This window comes from Idiotropiscis lumnitzeri, chromosome 15, assembly GCF_059441095.1.
Source record: "Idiotropiscis lumnitzeri isolate Australia: NSW breed Sydney's pygmy pipehorse chromosome 15, RoL_Ilum_1.0, whole genome shotgun sequence".
In the NCBI taxonomy this organism is placed as follows: domain Eukaryota; kingdom Metazoa; phylum Chordata; class Actinopteri; order Syngnathiformes; family Syngnathidae; genus Idiotropiscis; species Idiotropiscis lumnitzeri.
This window is the reverse complement of record NC_142405.1, coordinates 3499228-3519198: the sequence shown is the minus strand read 5'-3', so window position 1 is coordinate 3519198 and position 19971 is coordinate 3499228. Positions and strand designations below refer to the sequence as shown.

At 48.5% G+C, this 19971-nt stretch overlaps 3 protein-coding genes across 3 annotated transcripts; 1 reads left to right on the top strand and 2 right to left on the bottom strand.

The window, feature by feature from the left end:
- Positions 1 to 340: 340 nt before the first annotated feature.
- On the top strand, positions 341 to 6240 carry cdc27 (cell division cycle 27). Its single transcript, XM_088317824.1, has 20 exons — positions 341 to 486; positions 1477 to 1552; positions 1654 to 1801; positions 1881 to 2006; positions 2084 to 2181; positions 2273 to 2418; positions 2493 to 2713; positions 2783 to 2882; positions 2968 to 3077; positions 3163 to 3262; positions 3622 to 3799; positions 3880 to 4052; positions 4166 to 4318; positions 4405 to 4485; positions 4808 to 4935; positions 5025 to 5142; positions 5305 to 5433; positions 5533 to 5607; positions 5725 to 5854; positions 5935 to 6240. The coding sequence occupies exons 1-20, from the start codon at positions 460 to 462 to the stop codon at positions 6024 to 6026; spliced, it is 2409 nt and encodes an 802-aa protein (XP_088173950.1). The 5' UTR covers positions 341 to 459; the 3' UTR covers positions 6027 to 6240.
- Positions 6241 to 6476: 236 nt separating this feature from the next.
- Positions 6477 to 8293, bottom strand: gh1 (growth hormone 1). Its single transcript, XM_088317829.1, has 6 exons — positions 8270 to 8293; positions 7755 to 7891; positions 7550 to 7666; positions 7102 to 7245; positions 6708 to 6854; positions 6477 to 6631 (listed from the first exon to the last, which is right to left on the bottom strand). Exons 1-6 carry the CDS (start codon positions 8277 to 8279, stop codon positions 6569 to 6571), a joined length of 618 nt encoding a protein of 205 aa, XP_088173955.1. The 5' UTR covers positions 8280 to 8293; the 3' UTR covers positions 6477 to 6568.
- Positions 8294 to 9476: 1183 nt separating this feature from the next.
- LOC148322225 (sodium channel protein type 4 subunit alpha B-like) lies at positions 9477 to 19269 on the bottom strand. The gene is given in 31 exon segments (XM_088317225.1): positions 9477 to 9725; positions 9818 to 9901; positions 9968 to 10112; positions 10393 to 11017; positions 11094 to 11364; positions 11452 to 11556; positions 11668 to 11808; positions 11923 to 11976; positions 12216 to 12500; positions 12573 to 12686; positions 13116 to 13289; positions 13364 to 13518; positions 13842 to 13896; positions 13965 to 14122; positions 14187 to 14331; positions 14417 to 14779; positions 14862 to 14954; positions 15047 to 15118; positions 15197 to 15429; positions 15506 to 15545; positions 15623 to 15820; positions 15887 to 16028; positions 16109 to 16172; positions 16254 to 16457; positions 16735 to 16817; positions 16893 to 17021; positions 17132 to 17222; positions 17544 to 17661; positions 17767 to 17886; positions 18121 to 18271; positions 18968 to 19269. Coding segments are annotated over 31 exon segments (4962 nt in total). The 5' UTR covers positions 19069 to 19269.
- Positions 19270 to 19971: the final 702 nt, after the last annotated feature.

Genomic DNA, 19971 nt, shown 5'->3' with positions numbered 1-19971 from the left:
TAGAGGCCGCCAACGACCTTTAAATGTCTTATTATGATTATTATTATTATTATTATCCATCCATCCTTTATCTGTACCACTTCTATCTATCTATCTATCTATCTATCTATCTATCTATCTATCTATCTATCTATCTATCTATCTATCTATCTATCTATCTATCTATATATATATATATATATATATATATGTATATGTCACATACTTTAAAAATGTTGTATGTAGTACAAAGTGATTCTTTTTATTTCCTATTTATTAAGTGAGCGGAAGTGACGTCGCCTGCCCCCCCCTCTCTGCCGCTTCCATAAAGTGCGATTGCCCTCACTGCTCATATCCGGTTTGCTTGCCGCTCGTGTTTCGCATTCTTCGGCTGAGTTCGGCCGCTAACGGTCGGAATGTTCAAATCCCGCCGCAGCCTGAGGTGAAGAAGAACAAAACGGCTGCCAAGACAGCGACGGAATGACGGTGCTGCAGGATCCCGTCCAGGTAAGAACAAAAGCCACCTTTTCTTCCCTGTCCCGGCCGGACGGAGGACACTAGCTCTCTTTCACTAGAGGCCTGCCGCTGCTCTCCTGAGTCCCGGCGGCCTCAGTCCGCCCGTGGGTGCGCGTTCTCGGGCTGCACGGGCGCAGGCCTCCGGTCGCCATAACGACTGCGAGGGGTCACTTGTTTTGCTTGCGAGTGGTTTTTGTCGTCTTTCCACCTAAAGTGAGTGTCACAAAGGTCAAGCGCCAATGTTAGCTGTGAGATTTGCAAATGTTTCACGGCTGGAGGAACCGCATTGGCGAAGGAGCCGCAAGGAAACGGGGGACTTAAATAAGGACGAGTCAGTCGAGTTGACGTTCACGTCGCAAGCGAGCAAATGAGGCCAGAACGAGGACAGCGTGAGGAAAGAGCGGCTAGTGGATTTTCTCCTCACAAATGTTTTAATTTAACACCGAGGGGTGTTGCTAACGCGGCTGCCGTGCTAACTGTTGTTGTCGTCGCAGCGATCGCGTCGAAAAGCATTTCAGCAGTGCGCAAATCGTTTGCCGGTGTTGATGACAGTTGTCGGCTTTGTCGCTTCGTGGACTGTTTGGATGAATTTTAATGTGGCCTCACGACCGGCGAGCATCGCGATGCTCGTTAGCATCGGAGCTAGCAGCTGCTTAGCTTCCGTGCCCGAAATAAGGAGAGCTTCGTTACATTTTTTTGGTAGAAGTTTCACGCTCACTTCTCGGGAAACACGATGACGACGTGGATGGTGAACCGATCCAATTTTCACGATGTTGTGCTTCGACATGATAGTTTGCTTCCTCTAGTAGACGTTGTTGATGTACACTTGTGTGTTTCGGTAAGTGGCATGTTGCCATCATTGCAAATGTCAATGTGTGGACAACAGTGGTGTGATGGCACGTGAGGACGTCACTCTGTCACATGCTTGTTTGATTCTGCTTGAATGAATATAAACAAGTGTGTGTGTGTGTGTGTGTCCAGGCTGCAGTGTGGCAAGCACTCAACCACTACGCCTACCTGGATGCTGTTTTCCTCGCTGAGAGACTCTACGCTGAAGGTAACTTGTAACGTGTGTGAGGGTGACACCAAATTGTGTACAATTTCTCTTATGTGTATGTGTGAGAGAGTCGCTGAGGTCATGTCCCGTTTGCGCATCAGTGAGGTCGGAGGAGGCGCTGTACCTTTTGGCGACATGTTACTATCGGTCGGGGAAGCCTTACAAGGCGTACCGGCTGCTGAAGGCTCACAGTTCGTCCACGCCGCAGGTGCGCTTCCTGTTGGCCAAGTGCTGTGTGGAGCTCAGCAAGTAAGTAACGCAAAGCGAGTAGACGAAGAAGTCAAAAGCGCCAGGCGGTGTCTGGCGTGACGGCGTTTTTATGTGTCAGGTTGGCGGAAGGTGAGCAGGTCCTGATCGGCGGTGTGCTCAACAAACAAAAGAGTCAGGATGACCTGGTCACGGAGTTCGGAGACTCTGCGTCCTTCACGCTGTCGCTGCTGGGACACATTTACTGGTGAGGTGACGTGTGACCTCGCATCGTCTTGGCCGCCTGTCTCACCTGCCCGTCCGTCCGTCTGTGCTTCCGAGCAGCAAGACGGATCGTGCCGCTAAAGGTGCCGAGTGCTTCCAGAGAAGTTTGTCACTCAACCCGTTCCTGTGGTCACCTTTTCAGAACCTTTGTCTATTAGGTAACGCCTTCCCGGCCCACACGTTTGCGTCGTTGCCGTTTCGGCCCTGTCTCATTGTACCTGTCCCCGCTGCCGCTTTGGACTGTTTCAGGCGACAAAGCAGATGCCGATCAAGTCTTCAGATTGTCGTCTTTGCAGCATTGCTCCGTCGCCCCGTCGCCCCCGTATGTAAGCCCGACACAGAACCTTTTGCATCGCATGGACAACGCCTTCATGGAGACGCCGCAGCACTCTCTGGTACTTGTCACACGCTTCTCCATTTGACATCACATCCTGACACAGATTTATAATTTGTTTTCTCCTTTCTTCAGGAGTTAAATCGTTTGAGTTTAGAATCGTCAAATGGGAATCAGACGTCTGATTTGTCGCTATCCTACATCGACTCGTCCCTCATCTTGCCGGAGACCGGCTCCCTGTTGGGAAACCCCGTCTCCCCGGCGACAGCCGGCACCTTGTTGGCCAAGCAGAACAAGCCCAAGAGTGGGCGGAGTTTACTGGGCGGCCCCAACTCGCTCGGCCCGCTCACACCCAGGTGCGTGCCCGTGTGTGTCCGCCGTCTGTGCTCTCCCTCTCCCCTCATGCGGAGTGTTTCTCTGGCTAGCTTCGGCATCTTGCCGCTGGAGCCCAGCCCAGGCGACCCGACATATCTGCAGAACTATTCGTCCAGCATGGAAACGCAAACCACCGCTTCCAGCAAGAAGGTGGCAGCCTTGATTGATGCCGTCCGCGGGGATGTCTCCAGTTGCGAAATTTGTGAAAGGAACACCCCCCCTTGTGCTCTGTCAGTCTGTGTCCAGGATGAGTCAGTCCAAGACGGTGTTCAGTCAGAGCGGGAATAGTCGCGATGTCCTCCCCATCCCGTTTAACCATTCGCAGACCTCGGCGCCTCACAGCAGGTAGCCGCCGTTTGTCGGGTGTCGCCCGTTTGCTGTCTGCTGCGGGGTCACGTTTTTTAAAAAAAAATTTTTTTTTTTTTTGCAGTGGTTCCCCTCAAGTGCTCAGTCCCAGCACGCCGGCCCCTCCCAACGTTCGTCCCCGAAGAAGCTCCCGACTCTTCACCAGCGCCAGCTCCACCGCCAAGGTAAGCACACTCTTGACACCGTGACCCTCGCCGATGACTCACGACCTCTCTCGGCCATCATTTTTGTCCGCTTTGTAAAATACGCAGCGTTATTAAAATGAATTTATTGTTGACTATTTATTATGCAAGATCCAGCAGCTGACATTGCTTGAATACATTCAGCGACAAAACGCTTTCATCGGACCGATGACTCATCTTGTCCACTGTACGCAAATTATTTTGTGATTAAGAAAATGTCGGGAGTCCTTTTCAATGCTGATGTTGTATCGTTTACTCTTTCCTGACTCCCGAATCACTGCAAAGGGATTTTCAAACCGGTGAGTGAGCCATTGTGAAGACGCCCGACTTTGTTCCTGCAGGAAAACAGCAAGAAGTTAAAAATGAAGTTCACCAAGATTCCCAACCGGAAAATCAAATGTAAATCCACAAAGACGTCAAACAGCTGCAACCTGAACGAGAGCCTGGACATCCTCCTCCAGGATCCGGCTCTGAATCTGGCCGACGCCAAGGTGCCGCAGCACCAGAGAGCCGCCGCAGGTAACGTCGCCCGCTCGCAAACGCCGGCGCCGCCGTCACTCGCTGTGTTCAAGCGAATCCTTTGGCTGCCGCGTGTCCAGACGGCGTTTTGGCGTTACTTCGCGAGCTGGGGCGCGGCTACCAGGCGCTGTGCTCGTACAACTGTCGAGAAGCCATCGCCATCCTCACCTCCCTCCCGCCGCAGCACTACAACACGGGCTGGGTCCTCACACACATCGGCCGGGCCTACTTTGAGCTGGCAGAGTACACGCAGGTGGGAAGCGCCCGATGGCGTGTGTGCGGCGTCCATTCTGTTTTTTGAGCTCAGGCCTCGAAGGCTCTCGTCGGCCCCGCGTTGACGAGAGCGCCTCCTTGCTGTGCGGGTAGGCGGAGCATCTGTTCAGCGAGGTGCGCCGGATGGAGTCGTACCGGGTTGAGGGCATGGAGATCTACTCCACCACTTTGTGGCACCTGCAGAAAGACGTCGCCTTGTCCGCGTTGGCCAAAGACCTGACGGACATGGACAAGAACTGCCCCGAGGTCTCGCTCTCGTCTCGTCTCGTCGTCCCTTTCGGAGGGTCGCTCGCGCCTGCAATGTCCTCATCCGCTCGCTTGTGTCCTCACAGGCCTGGTGTGTCGCCGGGAACTGCTTCAGCCTGCAGAGGGAGCACAACATTGCGATTAAATTCTTTCAGAGAGCCATCCAGGTGAGGCCTTGTCGCCGTGGTTACGGTTCTCAGACAGAGATTTTGAGGATCTAAATATGGTGCGACACTTCCCTCTGCTGGCGGTTTGTCGCATTACAGCCCTCAAACTGCTTATAATTTTAAGGGTCTTAGTGTCGGACCCATGCAAGGGAAAAAAAAAAAAAAAAACTGACAGAAGTCAACCTTGGCACTGAATCTTTTGGATCGAATGGACTTCAATCGTTTTTGGCATTGAGTTAAAGCCGCCAAACTCGTGAACACTTCAGTATGTTTCGTCAAATCAAATTTTAAAACCAGTCAAATTCTTTTCACTGTTTGTCAGGTGGACCCCGGCTTCGCCTACGCCTACACGCTGCTGGGGCACGAGTTGGTCATGGCGGAGGAGCTGGAGCGAGCGCTGGCTTGCTTCCGCAACGCCATCCGAGTCGGCAACCGACACTACAACGCGTGGTACGTGAAGCGCGCCGCCGGGGTACGTTGCGCTGCGGCCCGCCCAAAAAAACAAAACAACCGCAAACCACCTTGTGCCGCCGGCGCAGGTACGGTCTGGGGATGATCTACTTCATTCAGGAGAAGTTCAACTTGGCGGAAATCCACTTCAGGAAAGCTCTCAGCATCAATCCACAGAGCTCCGTGCTTCTCTGCCACATCGGAGTGGTACGTTGGCCGCCGCCTCGTCTTTGTCGTCGCCTCTGTTCGGTCCTCATCGCCGCGCGAGTGTCCGAAGAGCGCCCGAGCATGCGTCTGTCTTTCACAGCCGAGAATTGAGAAGGAAAGGCCGATGTCGCGGTCTCCAAAATAATGTGGAAACTATCGCAGGTGCAGCACGCGTTGAAGAAGTCCGACGCGGCTTTAGAGACGCTGAACAAAGCCATCGGGATCGACCCGAAGAATCCTCTTTGCAAGTTCCACCGGGCATCCATCCTCTTCGCCAACGACAAGTACAAGGTAACGCACTTCAGGAATTACAAAATTTATATGTCAAAGTGTTAGCCCATAGAAGTTGGTAGCAAATTTCAATGTGTGTGTTTGTGTGTGCGCTTGCAGGCAGCTCTTCAGGAGCTGGAGGAGTTGAAGCAAATCGTTCCCAAAGAGTCGCTTGTTTATTTTCTCATCGGCAAGGTAACGTCAAACAAATGTCGTTGCTGTAATCCGACAGGAGAAGCATTTTGTGTTACGTGAGACTCATTGTGGTCACTGTGGTGCATTTGTGTGCGTGTGTGTGTGTGTGTGTGTCAGGTGTACAAGAAATTAGGTCAGACTCACCTGGCGCTCATGAACTTCAGCTGGGCGATGGATCTGGACCCCAAAGGAGCCAACAACCAGATCAAAGAAGCCATCGATAAAAGATATTTGCCCGAGGACGAAGGTACGCGCGCACACGAGCCTCGACATCATCATCATCACCATGGCGATTGTGATGACATCACCACCGCGACTGTGTTTCAGCCGCAGTGGAGGTGGACGACAGTCAGGACAGCAGCGTCATGACGGACGCGGACGACTCGCTGCTTCACACGGCCGAAAGTGACGTCCTTTAACACCGCCGCGTTCTCGCGCGAATCCCTTCTTGTGTTGCGATTGGTTGAAACTGACTGTGCTGCTGTTGAGCTCCGCCCCCTGCCCCCACCCTCCCCCGCCCTCCCGTTGTTGTTCAGCACAATCTCTGAAACCAGAGGTGTTTTTTTTTTTTTTTCCATGTTCTTTTTATCAAAGTTACGGAATTTAATCAATAAAGGTACCATCCAAAAGTAACGGAGCTCTCCAATCCACTTCCTTTTCGAATGCCCCCAATCAAACTTGCACGATGAGATGAGTCTGAAATTTGTCCCGTCTCTCGTTTCAAGTCACCTGCAAATGGCTCCGCCCCCTTGAAGTGCAGCAGGAATTTTCATGCTTCATGACCAAGGCAAGTATCTCGAACGGTTGTGTGATGTGCTCATCCCAAATTTGTCTTCTCCTATTAAGCTTTTCAGAAATCCACAACTGACTGCATGAGCGCAAGCACTTTTATTTCATTACATGACTTGACTTTCAAATTGACGAGATGCGTCAAGAAGATTCTAAGTGAGCGAGGACGGGCCTACAGAGTGCAGTTGGCCTCTGGTGACAGTCGACATTTGGCAACTGTCAGGTAAGTCTCCACCTGCAGATATTCATTTTCGGAAATGATTTCCAAGATGCAGACAAACGCGCACATTCATCGGTGGCAGGGCGCAAACCTTGTGCATGTCCTTCTTGAAGCACGCCAGCAGTTCATACGTTCGTCTCAAGGACTCGTCATCAGACACGCTTTCGTAATAGTTCCCGTACGGCGCCAGTTGGAGGGGAGAACTGTCGGAGAACATCTCCGCTCCATCCTGATTGGCCTGAGCAAACAGTTAAGAAAAAAAACCTGATCAACTTTTATTTTTGCAACGCGGGCTGGGGGGGGGGGGGGGAGTCTGGAAAAAAATTCCTGGAAAATACTCAAAAAATATCTGGCCTGGGTGGGAGTCACAGCATATTTCGAGGGAGTCGGGGGGCAGTGCCCCTTGCAGCCCCCCCTTTAGCTCTGTCAGTGTTCCAGACCCGATTTACAGAAAATAATGTGTGTGTGTGTGTGTGTGTTTTCACCCTGATCAGCAGGAGGATTCCCATCTTCAGCTCGGATAATTTTGAAGAAACCTGATTTCTTGGTGCAGAACTGCCAGAGAGGGAACGGCTGGGAAATTCCCACGATTCCACCAGTCGGTAGGAGATGGACAACAGCTTCAGAACCTAAACGCCGTTGAAATCAATCGTCATCACTTGTTCAGTTTTGTCATTTTCACATTTCATTTTTTTTTTTTCGACTTCTCATTTTTTTTCAGCAACCGTCCATATTTTTACGTCGAATTCATTCGATCCCAAATACGTATTTTTACGTATTTTTTTTTTTTTTTTCACATGGGAGGATAAAAAGTTTTGAAAATGGCTGGCATGAAGAGTTAAAGTATAGGTTAGAATTTGACAAAGTTTCTGAAAAAAGTTAGTGAAAGAATCTTGCGTAAAGTATTAACGATAGCGTTAGTTGAGCTTTGACCGAGCTTCGTTGAGTTTCGTGCTTGTCGAGGGGACTGATGATGTAATCCGAGTTGCAGAAATCCTGCAGGAAGATTTTGTTGAGCTGACGCTGATCCTCCATTTGCAGAGATCCCTCCTAAAACAAACGCACATCATTAAAGGAGCACCACGGGACAAAACGGAGGCTGAGCGGGCGCCCGCTCCAGCTCGTCGGCGACACTCACAAAGTCGGAAAAAAGTCTCTGAGCCAGCAGGTGAAGGTGTTGCACTCGGCTGACTGCGATGGAGAACACTCGCTGGCTGTCCGCCATCGGCTGAGAGGCGACGCCGGCCAGTGTCACGAGCGACAGGAAAAGAACGACTGCACGAGACGGGAAGTCGTTTGACGTTATTCGGCGCGTGCTTTTTCCACTCGGACCTCGTGTCAGCCTTCGGTAAGACCCCTGCGTTTACTTTCAGAGATGGCTTTCTATTCAACTGACCTCAACGACACAGGTCCAAGGTTGAGTAACCTGGACGTTCTGGTGTAATAAATCATAAGATTCCTCTGTCAAATTTTTTTGTTATTTTAGGAAATGTCAATTCTTTACATTACAGATTTATAAAATGTTGACATTTTAATAACGTCTCTCTCTACCATCAAATTTCAATAGAAAATTTGAGGACAAAAAACAAAATGTCAAACATTGCAATTTGACTTTTGCAAACATTTTTTAAAACAAATTGGAGGCCGTCATACCTTTGTCCATGGTTGCTCCTCCGTTTGCCTTTTGGCGATGTCGCGGCTCGTCCTCTTTATAGCAGCGCGATTATGATTACATGTATGAGAAAAAAAAAAAAAACATCAAGCGGCCATGCTAACGACGCCTTCATATTTAGGATTAGAAACTCTTTTATGTGACATCATGAATTCTAGAAACTTTACTATCGACTTTTTGGGAAGGAAATCATGAAATTATGGTAAGAAATTTTCTTTTTTACGTTACATGTCACATGAATGATTCAATGTTTTGGGACATTGACACGTCAACTTGTATGAATGTGAACGAGTGCGCGAGCGAAAAACAACCGACGGCGCGTCAGCAACGTGCTGTTGCTTGTTTTTCGCTGCAGGTTCCGGACTCGCTTGCTTTGGCCACTTCTTCATCAGAATCTCGCTGGGTTCCAGTCATGGAAAGCAAAGATATCTAGCAAGTGATGACAAATTCTCCCAAAAATTCCCGAACTGAAAACGTTCTAGAACCTCTGGAATTTTTTTTTTTTTTTACGTTCAGAATCACCAAAAGACCGAACATAAGGTATCATAAAATTGGAAGCTGCTAACCGTATAAGTATAAATCAGAGAACATTTTTTATTTATTTATTTATTCTTTGCTGAGTCACACTTTTGTTTGCTTCCGGGAAGTATCGCATGACATCTACGTGTTTGTACTCGCGGCCTCATCATCATCGTGACCTTCACGTCGCGTCAATATTCACGGCGCCGTGACAGCCGATACAAAGCTTTTGCATTTAAGCAGCGGCGCTCTCATTTTGTCGCCGTGGTGACGCGAGGCGGTGAGGAACAAGACCGTGATGTTTGATTTTCCATCTTTCGAGCGGCTGCGGAGGACGTGCAAAAAAACACCAGCAAATTGGATACAATTTTGAGCAAAAGTGCAAACACCATGAAATGACTCCAAACGCTTTCATCAGGACAAAGTAAACATTTATTAATCTCACAGTATTGCAAGAAAAATTAGTCTCGTGGACATTGTCCTCACATTTGTTGCACAATGATAATAAAAAAAAAAAAATTCTGTACGTATAGTATAGATTGTACAGAAATGCTTGAGTTTCGGTTTCCATGGTAACGGCCTACTACGGTAAAGACTGATGTGGATTATAGTTTGTTCTCTCTCCTCTTCTCATTTCGGTTAATAAAGTAGAATGCGAGATTACATCGGTTAGTATAATCCCAGAGTATAAAATTCTCCCGGGTAACGTTTTTTTTTTTCCATCAAGGAAAAAGAGAAAATTGAAATCAAACGAAAGGCGTCATCTTGTCATCCATCCTGTCCGATGATCTAATTGCCGGCTTCTCCCATTTTGACCGGCGACTGCGCCGCGTGTTTTCGGTATGCTCGCTGGATGACGGCAGCAGCGACATCTTCCCGCTTCCTTGTCAGAGTGCTGCCGATTGGTTGATGAGATTCCTGCAGGTGACAACTTGTCAGAAATAACACCAAAGCCTTAAAAAGTACGTCATCACGTCAGACCACACGAGAGAAGAAAAAAAAAACCCCACCATGTCCATTGAGGGGTTGCGGGCCTTGAACCTTTCCTCCATGCGAGCTCTTAAGTCGTCCGTCTCTCCTGAAATTCCTCGCGCCTGCGCACACAAGGAACCTTGAGCAAAGCAACATGAAGACAAAACGGCAAACGTGCTGACGTTGACCTGAGCAGTGAGGGCCACGAGGAGGTCCAGACAGTGGATCTTGTCCCCGGAAGTCAGCGGCAAATCCATGCTGATCACTTTGATTGCGTTTGGTTTGGCAATCCTCAGAGGTTCTTTCAGATCGTCACACAAATCTGACAGCTGGCTAAAGGGCGGGACCGCTCGTCAGCTCACCTCGTTGGTCATGGTTACGCGTCATGTGACAGTTTTCTCCTTCATGATCGCTCTAACTACCAGAAGACTGTATTTTCCGTCACAAAGATCAGTCAGAATGCAGAAGAAGGCCTAATGCGTCCGCAACGATTTCTAGTCTTAGCCACGCCCACACCCGAACGCCACATAACCTTAAACCAGGGGTCACTCGCTCCAGTCCTCGATGGGCTTCACAAGGCGGAATAAAAAAAAATCATACAAATGTAACTCACCTGGAGTGAATAAATTGTGATCCATGCGGGTCGAACCTCTCCCAGGTGTCATAAAACATCTCCAAATCGGCTTCGCAGAGCTCGTCGTCGCTCTCCTCGGCGGCCATGTTGAAGTTTTCCAAAATGACGACAATGTACATGTTGATCACCACCAGGAAAGACAACAAAATGTAGCTCGTGAAGAAGATGATGCCCAACAGCGGTCTGCCGCAGTTTCCCCCGACGGCCGTTCCCACGTTTTCCACGTACGGATCGCAATCCGGTGGCGTTCTCATGACGGGAATGAGAAAACCGTCCCACCCGGCGGCCGTCGTGATCATGAACATACAGATGAGGCTGCTCCAGAACGTCTCAAAGTTAAAAAGGTCATCCAGCATCTCTCCTTTTTTCACAAAGGCAAAGTGTTTCATGCCAAAGACGGAGAAGGTGAACATGATGAGCGAGAGGACGGCGGCCATGTTGAGAAGGGCAGGAAGTGACCTCATCAATGCAACGACCAGTCTTTGCGCGCTCTTCGCCACACGGAAGAGATGAGCGATTCGGCAGACGCGAGTCAGTCGGATCGCGCTGAACACCACGTACGTGTTAATAAAGTACTTTTCCAGTAGGTCTGCCATGAACAGTCCTGAAAGACACAAAAAAATAAAATAATAATACGTCGGAAACGGGAGACATTTTTTGTACATCATCTGCTGACTCACCCAAAATGAACAAGATGACCAGCACAAAGTCAAAGATGTTCCATCCAAACGCAAAGTAATGGCGCCCGAGCCCGATGAGCTTCAGCACGCACTCCACCGTGAAGATGACGATGATGGCAAAGTTAATCCAGTGGATAATAAAGATCGTCTCGAAGCTGGACTCCCACGTTTCCACCATCATGACGATCACTTGGACGCAAGCGAACACCATGAAGAAAACGTCAAAGTAGTCTTTGGTGACGAGATCAAACAGCAACGCCCGAATCTTGCTCTGATGACCAAAGACGGAAAAATACGACAAATTTCAACAACACCTCACGACGTGTTTTGTTCAAGCAAGAGTGACAGTTGGACTCACTTGTGGCCGGGGAACGGCTCTCCGGGCTTTCTTACGGCCTAAAGTCTTTATCGAATTGTACAATTTCATCTGTTCCTGTGTCATGAAAAGACCTGCTCCTCCCAAGTAAAAAAAAAAAAAAGACAACAAATCTCCGTTAAATGAGCGCAAAGACACGATAAGCAAAAGAAACCCCAAAAAAACAAGGCAACATCGTGCGCGCGTGCGGAAACTCATCTTATTAGCTTTGTGCCGCTTGAGGTACTCGATGATGGCGCCGACGATCAAGTTCAAAGTGAAGAAGGAGCCGAAGATGGCGAACACGATAAAGAAGAGGGACATGTACACGTTGGCCTCGTACTCCGGCTGCAACTCGATCTACACGCGCGTCACGTGCGCGCGCACATGCACGCATAGGACAATGTAAGTTAGCGACGTTGATCTGAAAGATTCGATTATTGGCAGCAAAAGTGACGACGGGGCTTGACCAACCTGCCTGGAGTCCGTTGCTGCGTACAATAAGCCGATCCAGCCTTTAAAAGTCGCCTGATGGAAAACGGTCAAGTCGGTCAAGCAAGCAATCAGTCAGTCGTTCTAATTGATCTGATCGATATGCGGTACCATTCAAAAGTTTGGAAACACCGCCTGATTTTTGTTGTTTAAATGAAATCCTCAATTGGAGATTAAAACGATCGTCAGATGCCAATTTCTAATTGCCGCAGTGTACGAATTGCATCCAGCGTACGTCCGATCACTTTACGTTCTCTCGTCGACTTCAGACTGACCATTTGCAGAAGTGCCAGGAAACCCATCGACACGTTGTCGAAATTTACAAAGAGATTCTTCCAGCGGACTTCAGTGTAGTTTTCTTCGATCAGCATGAAACAGTCGGACTTGTTGTTGACCTCTTCTGAGGGAAAGATCTCTTCAGAAGTGGCGTTGAAGCAATAAAAAAACTTCCCTGCGAACATAGCCACTCCATGGATGCTGAATATCAACCACAAAGTCAGACAAACGAGCAGCACGTCCAAAATGGACGGGAAGGCTCCGAGCAACGTTGTCACCACCACCTGAAGACGAGCGGAAAGGATTTGTGACCAGGTTGTGGCGTGTGGACAAGTGGCGTCCCGGTGTCGGCTCACCTTTGTGCCATCAAAGCGAGACAAGACCCTCAGAGGTCTCAGAGTTCTCAGAGACCTGACGGCTTCCAGCTGAAAAATTCCCTGAACGGCAGAAGTCGTGGAAAGCAGAGATATCTAAAATGGAGGACAACAAAGATTTGTTCCGCTCATTACGTCTTATAAACCAAGAAAACGTTTCACCATTTCTCAATTTCAAGCATAAAAGCGACTGAGTCACTATGAGACGCTTCAACTGACTGTTGAGTTCCTCCTTCCCAAGGACGGAATAGTCCGTCCATCTCAGACAAACGTCCATTTTGGCGATGGACGATGAGAAGTTTTCAAAAAGGTCGGACGGACTAAGCAAGGAGCGAGACCCGAAGTGGGTCGAAACACAAAAGCGGTACGCGTGGCAGTGTGAAGAAGTCATTGAGCGCCAAAAGAAGCATCTTAAGTTGCGTTTAATTTGAGCAAAGGGATGAAGTGCAATAAACACCGGTCTGAGCTCATCTGCGAATTTGCTTCGTGCGTTGACAAGAGTCTGAAAAAAAAGTAGTAACTTACAAGCACAATGAGGAAGTCGAGCCAGCGCCAGCCGTTGCTAAAGTACTTTTTGAATCCGCCGGCAAACCACCTCAGGAGCATCTCCAGCACAAAGACGCACGTGAAGACGTGTTCGGCGTACCACAAAATGGTCGTGAGCACCATTCGCGTCTCCTGATAGATGTCTTGGAAGACCTGCGCTCCAGACACGTTTGCAATCGGTGTCGAAATTGTGACGCAATTAAATCGTAAAATCCACAAATACTTACCAGAGTTCCGCTGCTCAGAAGGATCACAAAGGTGATGAAAGCCTCAAAATATTTGTTGTCGACCACGGAGGAGCACGATCGCCGCACGTTTAACCAGATTCGGCGTGCCGCCTGACATGAGTCCATGTTCAAGACCGGACAGCACCGGTAACACTCTGAAAGACACACGCACACGCGTGGCCATGCACAGGCTGTGATTGGCTCCCGTTTTGAACTCATTCAACCCATAAGCCATTCATATAAGTTTTCAAAAACGTAGTCCCTGCCTCCCAAAGACGTATTTGTACGTTGTAGCATTTTTTTCCTTTTTTGCGTGAAAGCTCAGACTTTTTTTTAGCATTTGAACACAATATTCTGTTGGCCTCGCAAAATCAGTCAAAATTCAGAAAAACGCTGGAATTGAGGGGTTTCCTCTCGTGAAATTTCTGGGATTAAAAGAGGTAAATGCTAACGTGTGTGTGTGTGTGTGCGCTCCTACGGTCACAGCAGCACTTGGCGGGTGCGTCTTGGTCTTCACGTGAAGCGTCGCCGTTCTAGAAAAGAAGAAATTTCTCTTTGCTTTGGCCGCTCTCACGATGACGAACAAAGTCACTGATCTTACTCGCAAGTTCTTTTCTTCGTCATCATCATCTTCACGTTCACTTTTGGGGAGTTTATTACAGCTGACAGCCTCGACCTCCGTTTCTGGCTCTTCTGAGCTGACGAACGTAAGTGCCACCGTTTCCTTCGGGTCCACGTCGTCGCTTTTAAGTCCTGAGACTGACGACGACATTTTATTGCAGGACGGACAACGGCGGTGGAAATCAATAATTTGGCCTCCTACCAGGAGGATTCCATCCCGTCTTCTTGCCCATCACAGCCCGGCGTATCCGTTTGAAGGCCTTCTTCAGATTTTTTTGGCCTTCAAGTGTCGAGCGACAAACTCCGGAGGGCGTTTTTATCAACAAAGCCAGAAACAGATTCCAAACCTGCATAAACAAATCCAAGAGTCTCCATTCGGTCTCGGTTGAAGAAGATGACGAAAGTTGATCGCAGCGAGTCTCGGCGACTCACCACCAGCTTTCCGACGACCACCACCACCGTGTAGAAGATGAGACACGCGGGCTGACCCGCCACCTCCATGCAGTCCCACATTGTCTCGATCCACTCGCCGCCGAGCGCTCGGAAGGTGACGAGGAAGGAGTGGAAGAAATCCGCCATGTGCCAGCGAGGAAGCGAGCAGCTTTTGGTGATGCGGCACACGTCTTTGTAGGCATTTCCAAAGAGCTGCATTCCGATGACGGCGAACGTGAAGGTGAAGACGGCCACGAGCAGGGTGAAGTTTCTCAACACGCCCAAGGAACTTCCAAAAAGCTTCAGCGAACCGTTGAAGGCTGGCCACCACCTTCCCAAGCGGAACACTCGCATCACACTAAACTACAGGGGGGAGACATTTTTTTTGGATCCTGGCGGGAATTCCGGAACGGGAAGTTTGTACGAGTCAAGCGGTGAAACTCACTATTCTCAAAATGCTCAGCCCAGAAACGTCTGCCAATACGATGCGGAGCACAGTGAGGGCGGCGACGACGGTGTCAAAGATGTTCCATCCCACCTGGAAGCGGAAGAACGACGGCCGATCATATTTGCCATTTGTTGAAGTCAACTTGATAGAGTTGCTGGAAATTGGAATTAAAAAATTGGAACCTGGAAGAAGTCGTAGGGACCCAAGGCCACAAGTTTTAGGACTATCTCAAGTGCAAAAATCAATGTGAAGACCTGAGAAGGTCAGGAAGGGGGTCAGAGGTCAAAGGTTCTCAACATTGCGATGTGCGTCGAAACGGATTCGTGACCGACCAGATCTACGGTGATGAGAAACACAAACTCCCGCGACATGGGGTAATGCTCCATGGCCAAGAAAATGACGTTGAGCACGATGCACGTGACGACGGCCAGGTCGAAAAAGGGGTCGGTGACAAAACGGCGCAGTTGCTGTTTAGCCCGGCACGAGTCGCAACACGTCCACTTGAGGAAGACGTTGGCGAAAGCGTCGCAGCACGGCCAACGACGCCGCCGGGCAGCCTCACGCTCTGAGAAGATGCGAGAAAACTTCAGAAATGAGAATGGAGTCAAAAATTTGAAATGCACGAGTGCGTGTCTTCACACCTGCTGCCTCCTTCTCATTGAGAAAACCACCGTCTTGCACCTGCACACACACACACACACTCGTCGTCAGCCGAGTTGTTTCCCCACCACGACATGGCGAGCTGCGCGTCACCTGACCTTCTCTTCTTTCTTCAACGTCTCCAAAACGTGAGCATATTCCTCGCTCTTCCGCTTGGCCTCGGCCGTCTCCGCTTGCTTGCGCTCCACAAACGCCAACGCAAACACGGCCAGAATGAGACTGCAGAGCGAAAAAGAGCCCAGCACGATGTCGGCCAAGAAGTTGACGGTCTGAGCTTTGCCAGCCGAGCGCATTACCTGCAGAGACAAAGCGGACGATCGGGTCACACGCCGGCACATCGGGAAATTTAAATTTTCACTGACCAATTGGTAAAGATTCTCCCAAAAGTCCTGAGTCATCATTCGGAATTGAGCCAAGAAAGCCCAACCGAAGGAATCGTAGTTTGTGAATCCGTAATTTGGGTTGGGCCCCGCCCTCAGGCACATGTGACCTTCGGGGCACGTCCTAAACAAAAGGACATCGGCGCGTGTTCAACACTGCTTCGTCGACGTTGAGCGGCGAACGTGTGTCACGCGTACACATACCCAGCATCGCTCGTGTTTCCGCACACCAAAGCGTCTGAGTGTCCGGGTAGGTAATAAAAGTTGGCTGGGAGACACGCATACAATAAAGGTGTTCATTTAAGGTGCATAAAAGAAATAAAAAAAAAAAAAAAATTCAGTTTCACACCAGGGTCGTTGATGTACTCGTTATAGTCGACGTCTTCGAACGAGCCGTTGCCTTGTGGCATCAGCACGCACTTTTTCCGCAAGTCGCCCATGAAGTTATGCAGTGAAAGCACGGCGAGGATGCTGAGGCACACGAGACTCAGGCCGATCACGTGGACCATCTTCTTCAAGGATTGCGTGAGCGCGAAGCATGTTTTCTTCAAACCTGATTTAAAAAAAAAAAGAGTCACGATACTTCACACACATTCACACGAGTGATGGGTAAATGAAGCTTCAAATCTGCTTCATGAAGCAGTTGCAGTATTTTTGGACACCTCTAGATGGCACTCTCTGTTCAACATTGGGCTGAAAACACGCTGACTTGGCATTTTTTTAAAGCAACAGCGCCATCTACAGGAATCAAAAATACATCAACTGGTTCATGAAGCACATTTGAAGCTTCATTTTCCCCATCACTAATTCACACACACACGCACACGCACCAGGGATCGCCGGGATGAGCTTTAGTGCCGGAAGGACTTGGAACGTGGCGACACTTCCCGAATTTAACATTTCTGTCAGATATCTGCAAACAGAGCGCCTTCATCATCATCATCGTCATCATCGTCGCGGCATGTGTGAAAGCGTGATGGTGCATTACGCCGTGGCGATGATCAGCAAGTCCCACCAGTTCCACGGATCCCTGAGGTAGGTGAACTGCCCGACGCAGAGACCTCGAGCCGCGACTTTGACGAGCACCTCAAAAGCGTAGACGGCGATGAAAGTGGACCTGTTCAACGACACGAAGGCCTCGTTCGACATCACAACTCGCGAGCCGAGTGCAATCCACTTTGTGGCGTCACAAAGTGCTGACAAGACAATATTCCCTCTGCGACTCACTTGGCAAATTTGCTCCAATCGGGAGGCGTGGCCATTGTCATGAAGACGCAATTGGTCAAAACGGTGAGCAGGATGAAAGCACGGAAAAAAGTGCAATTTATTAAGGAACGTACGTGATCGCTCAAGCGGACAGTACTGTGGATAGTTTGCCAATAGCGCTAGGGGGCGCCACGGAGTCATCTTTCAATTATTTGATACTCAGTTCTAATTTATTTATATCAATAATATTTTAAATGTATTATTGATATTTCAGAAACAAAGCTGTGCTTACACAAAACAATTTGATTCTTACTTTTCAATGTCAATCAAAATCATTACTTTCACACTTTAGCAAGCAGCCGACATGTTTTTTGTGGCGGGCCACCGATGGCCCCCAGCCCTTGGGTTTAACACCAATGTCATAAAGGATATGAGTGAAGGAGGATCTTGATAGCGGTGGTCCTCATGAGGTTGAACGCATTCAGCATGAAGCAAGCCGGAGCAGCATTAAATCTGTGGATGACTTTTTGTCCATCCAGAACAATGAACATCTGTGGCGAGAACAGAAGGTCAAAGGTCAGCTCCGTACCCCTCCAAAAAAAATTAAGCATAATGAATGTCTTGGGCCAATGGCCTAAGGGAGCCACTTTCAAGACCTGCTGTGATTGGTAGAAGGGATCCAGCTCCTCGAGTGGCGTGTTGACAAATTCAGGCGGTGGCTCGCCAAAAATGAATGGGAGGGGCTTCCCGCTCGCCAAGTCGTCTGCTGGATTCTGCTGCGCTGACAAACACATTTTTGTCACATCGGGTGTCCAAAATCCAAACTTGTTATTCATTGATAAATCAATATCAGCAGGGCCTTGACTTGCAAATTATTATTAAGGTACAACACAGGTTAAACATGACACTGAAAAATTACATTTCAAATGAGTAAGACGATTTGATTAAGGAGTGTTTTAAGACTCGAATTCAACTCGTTGCATTTGCTTTATCTCTTGAAGGCCAACTACCTTCTCTTTGACTTGATGGCATGGTTGGTTCTCCGTCAGTGAGCCTGCCGTAAAGTGCCGGAACACGTCTGTGCCAACAGGGGGCAGCAGAGACACCATCTTGCTCTTCCGCAACTGTGCCCGCACAGCACTGTTACCTAGCAACATCTTCCTGGAGGTGGAAATCGTTTCTCGTTTAGTGAGCGCACAAAAAAAGGAACACAAAACAACAACAACAAATTCAAGAAAATGGTGATTTTATTTATTTGTCTTTTCGCATGAATTCTTTTCCAAATGCAGCACATGTCTTGAACTCGCTGCCAGCCAATCGCAGGGCACATTGATAGTGACAAAAAAGATTTGACACTTTCGCATGGAGCAGAAGAAACTCACTCAGCACAGGACAAACTCCACACAGAAAGTTGATGTATGGTTAGGGTTAGGGTCAAGATTTGAAATCCAAACTCCTGACGTGCATGCGTTAGCTCAGGGGTATCAAACTCAAATACACAGTGGGCGGTCGAAAAAAATAAAACTCAAACAAAGCCGCGAGCAATCAATATAAATGCAGATTTTTTTTTTATTTAAAAAAAAGTGGTTTTATGAATAATAATCTAATTATACTGCGGGCCAAATCCGGCCCTCAGGCCAGAGTTTGACACCCGTGCATAAACTGATTTTGCTTTTATTTACAAAGTGCCACATTAGCAGAATGCACCGGGATGCTTAGTATTAAAAATAACAGTGGCGACTGGCTCGGTTTCGTCTTCACGTGGACGCAGTTTTGAGCGTGTGTGAAAAAAAGTGCACAGGTCAGTCATGAACGCAATCAACGCTTCAAGCCAAAGTTTGGCTGCGAGGAACTCACTGTTGCGAAGTTAAAGGCTTCAGCCGACTGGCTTGTCTCACCAGCTCTTCTTGCTCCGTTTTACCCCCCCAAAAGTCCCAAAATGTTGTTTTCGTTCGCATGGTTGCAGCGGACGCACGCAACGCTCGCGCTCCTCGTGTTGTGTCCGTTGACGATCTGCTTCGGTCTACTTGTGCGCTCCGCTTTTCATTCCCTTTTTTTTTTTTTTGTCCGTTCGTGAGGAACTATGACTCTCTTCATTGCCAAGTATGCTGTAACCATGGCGACTTATCAAATCCTCCGAGGTTTCAATAGCACTTGTGTACAGTATGTCCCTGCGTGGACCTCATGATAGACGGCCCCTTTTTGCACGGAGACTTCCTGTTGATGACCCAATTTCCAGGAAAAAAATGTAGTGTATTGTTCTGAAACATCTGGCAGAAAGAAGACGTTTTTCGTTTTATCAATTCAGCCTCTTGTGTGTGACTGGGTGTCCTGCCAAGCACTCTTGCGCAACGGCTGCAGCAAAAAGAGAGAATTCCCAAAAGAGGGACATCTGCATGGGAAAGAGTCGTGAAAAAGGATTTGCTCTCGTCACAAATGTAGACTTTATTTGCGTTTATTAAAAGTTCCTCAACACGTGGAAGGAAAAAGTTGAAAGAAAACAAAAGAAGTCCTCTTTAGTTTGCCAACTTGGCTTCATCGTTGGGTGGGCGGCGTGGGTATTTGTTTTTTGTTCTCATTTGGTTGTTTTTATTGTAACAGCACTTTCAGATGCATTTTACGTATGAAAAGTGCTATCTGAATAAAAATTGATTTGATATAAATTTGGGGTTGGGAGTACAAATTGCATAGAGAGCTGTTGCGCAATCTTTGAAATGTTTGCTCCGCCCCTTTTTTTGCATGAACTACCAATGACCTTGAGGGGGGAAGTTCTCGCGGGATTATTCATCCTCCAAAATCAACTCAAAAATATTCAAAGTGTATCTGCAGGTGTGAGGATGTTAGGTCACACGCACACAGAC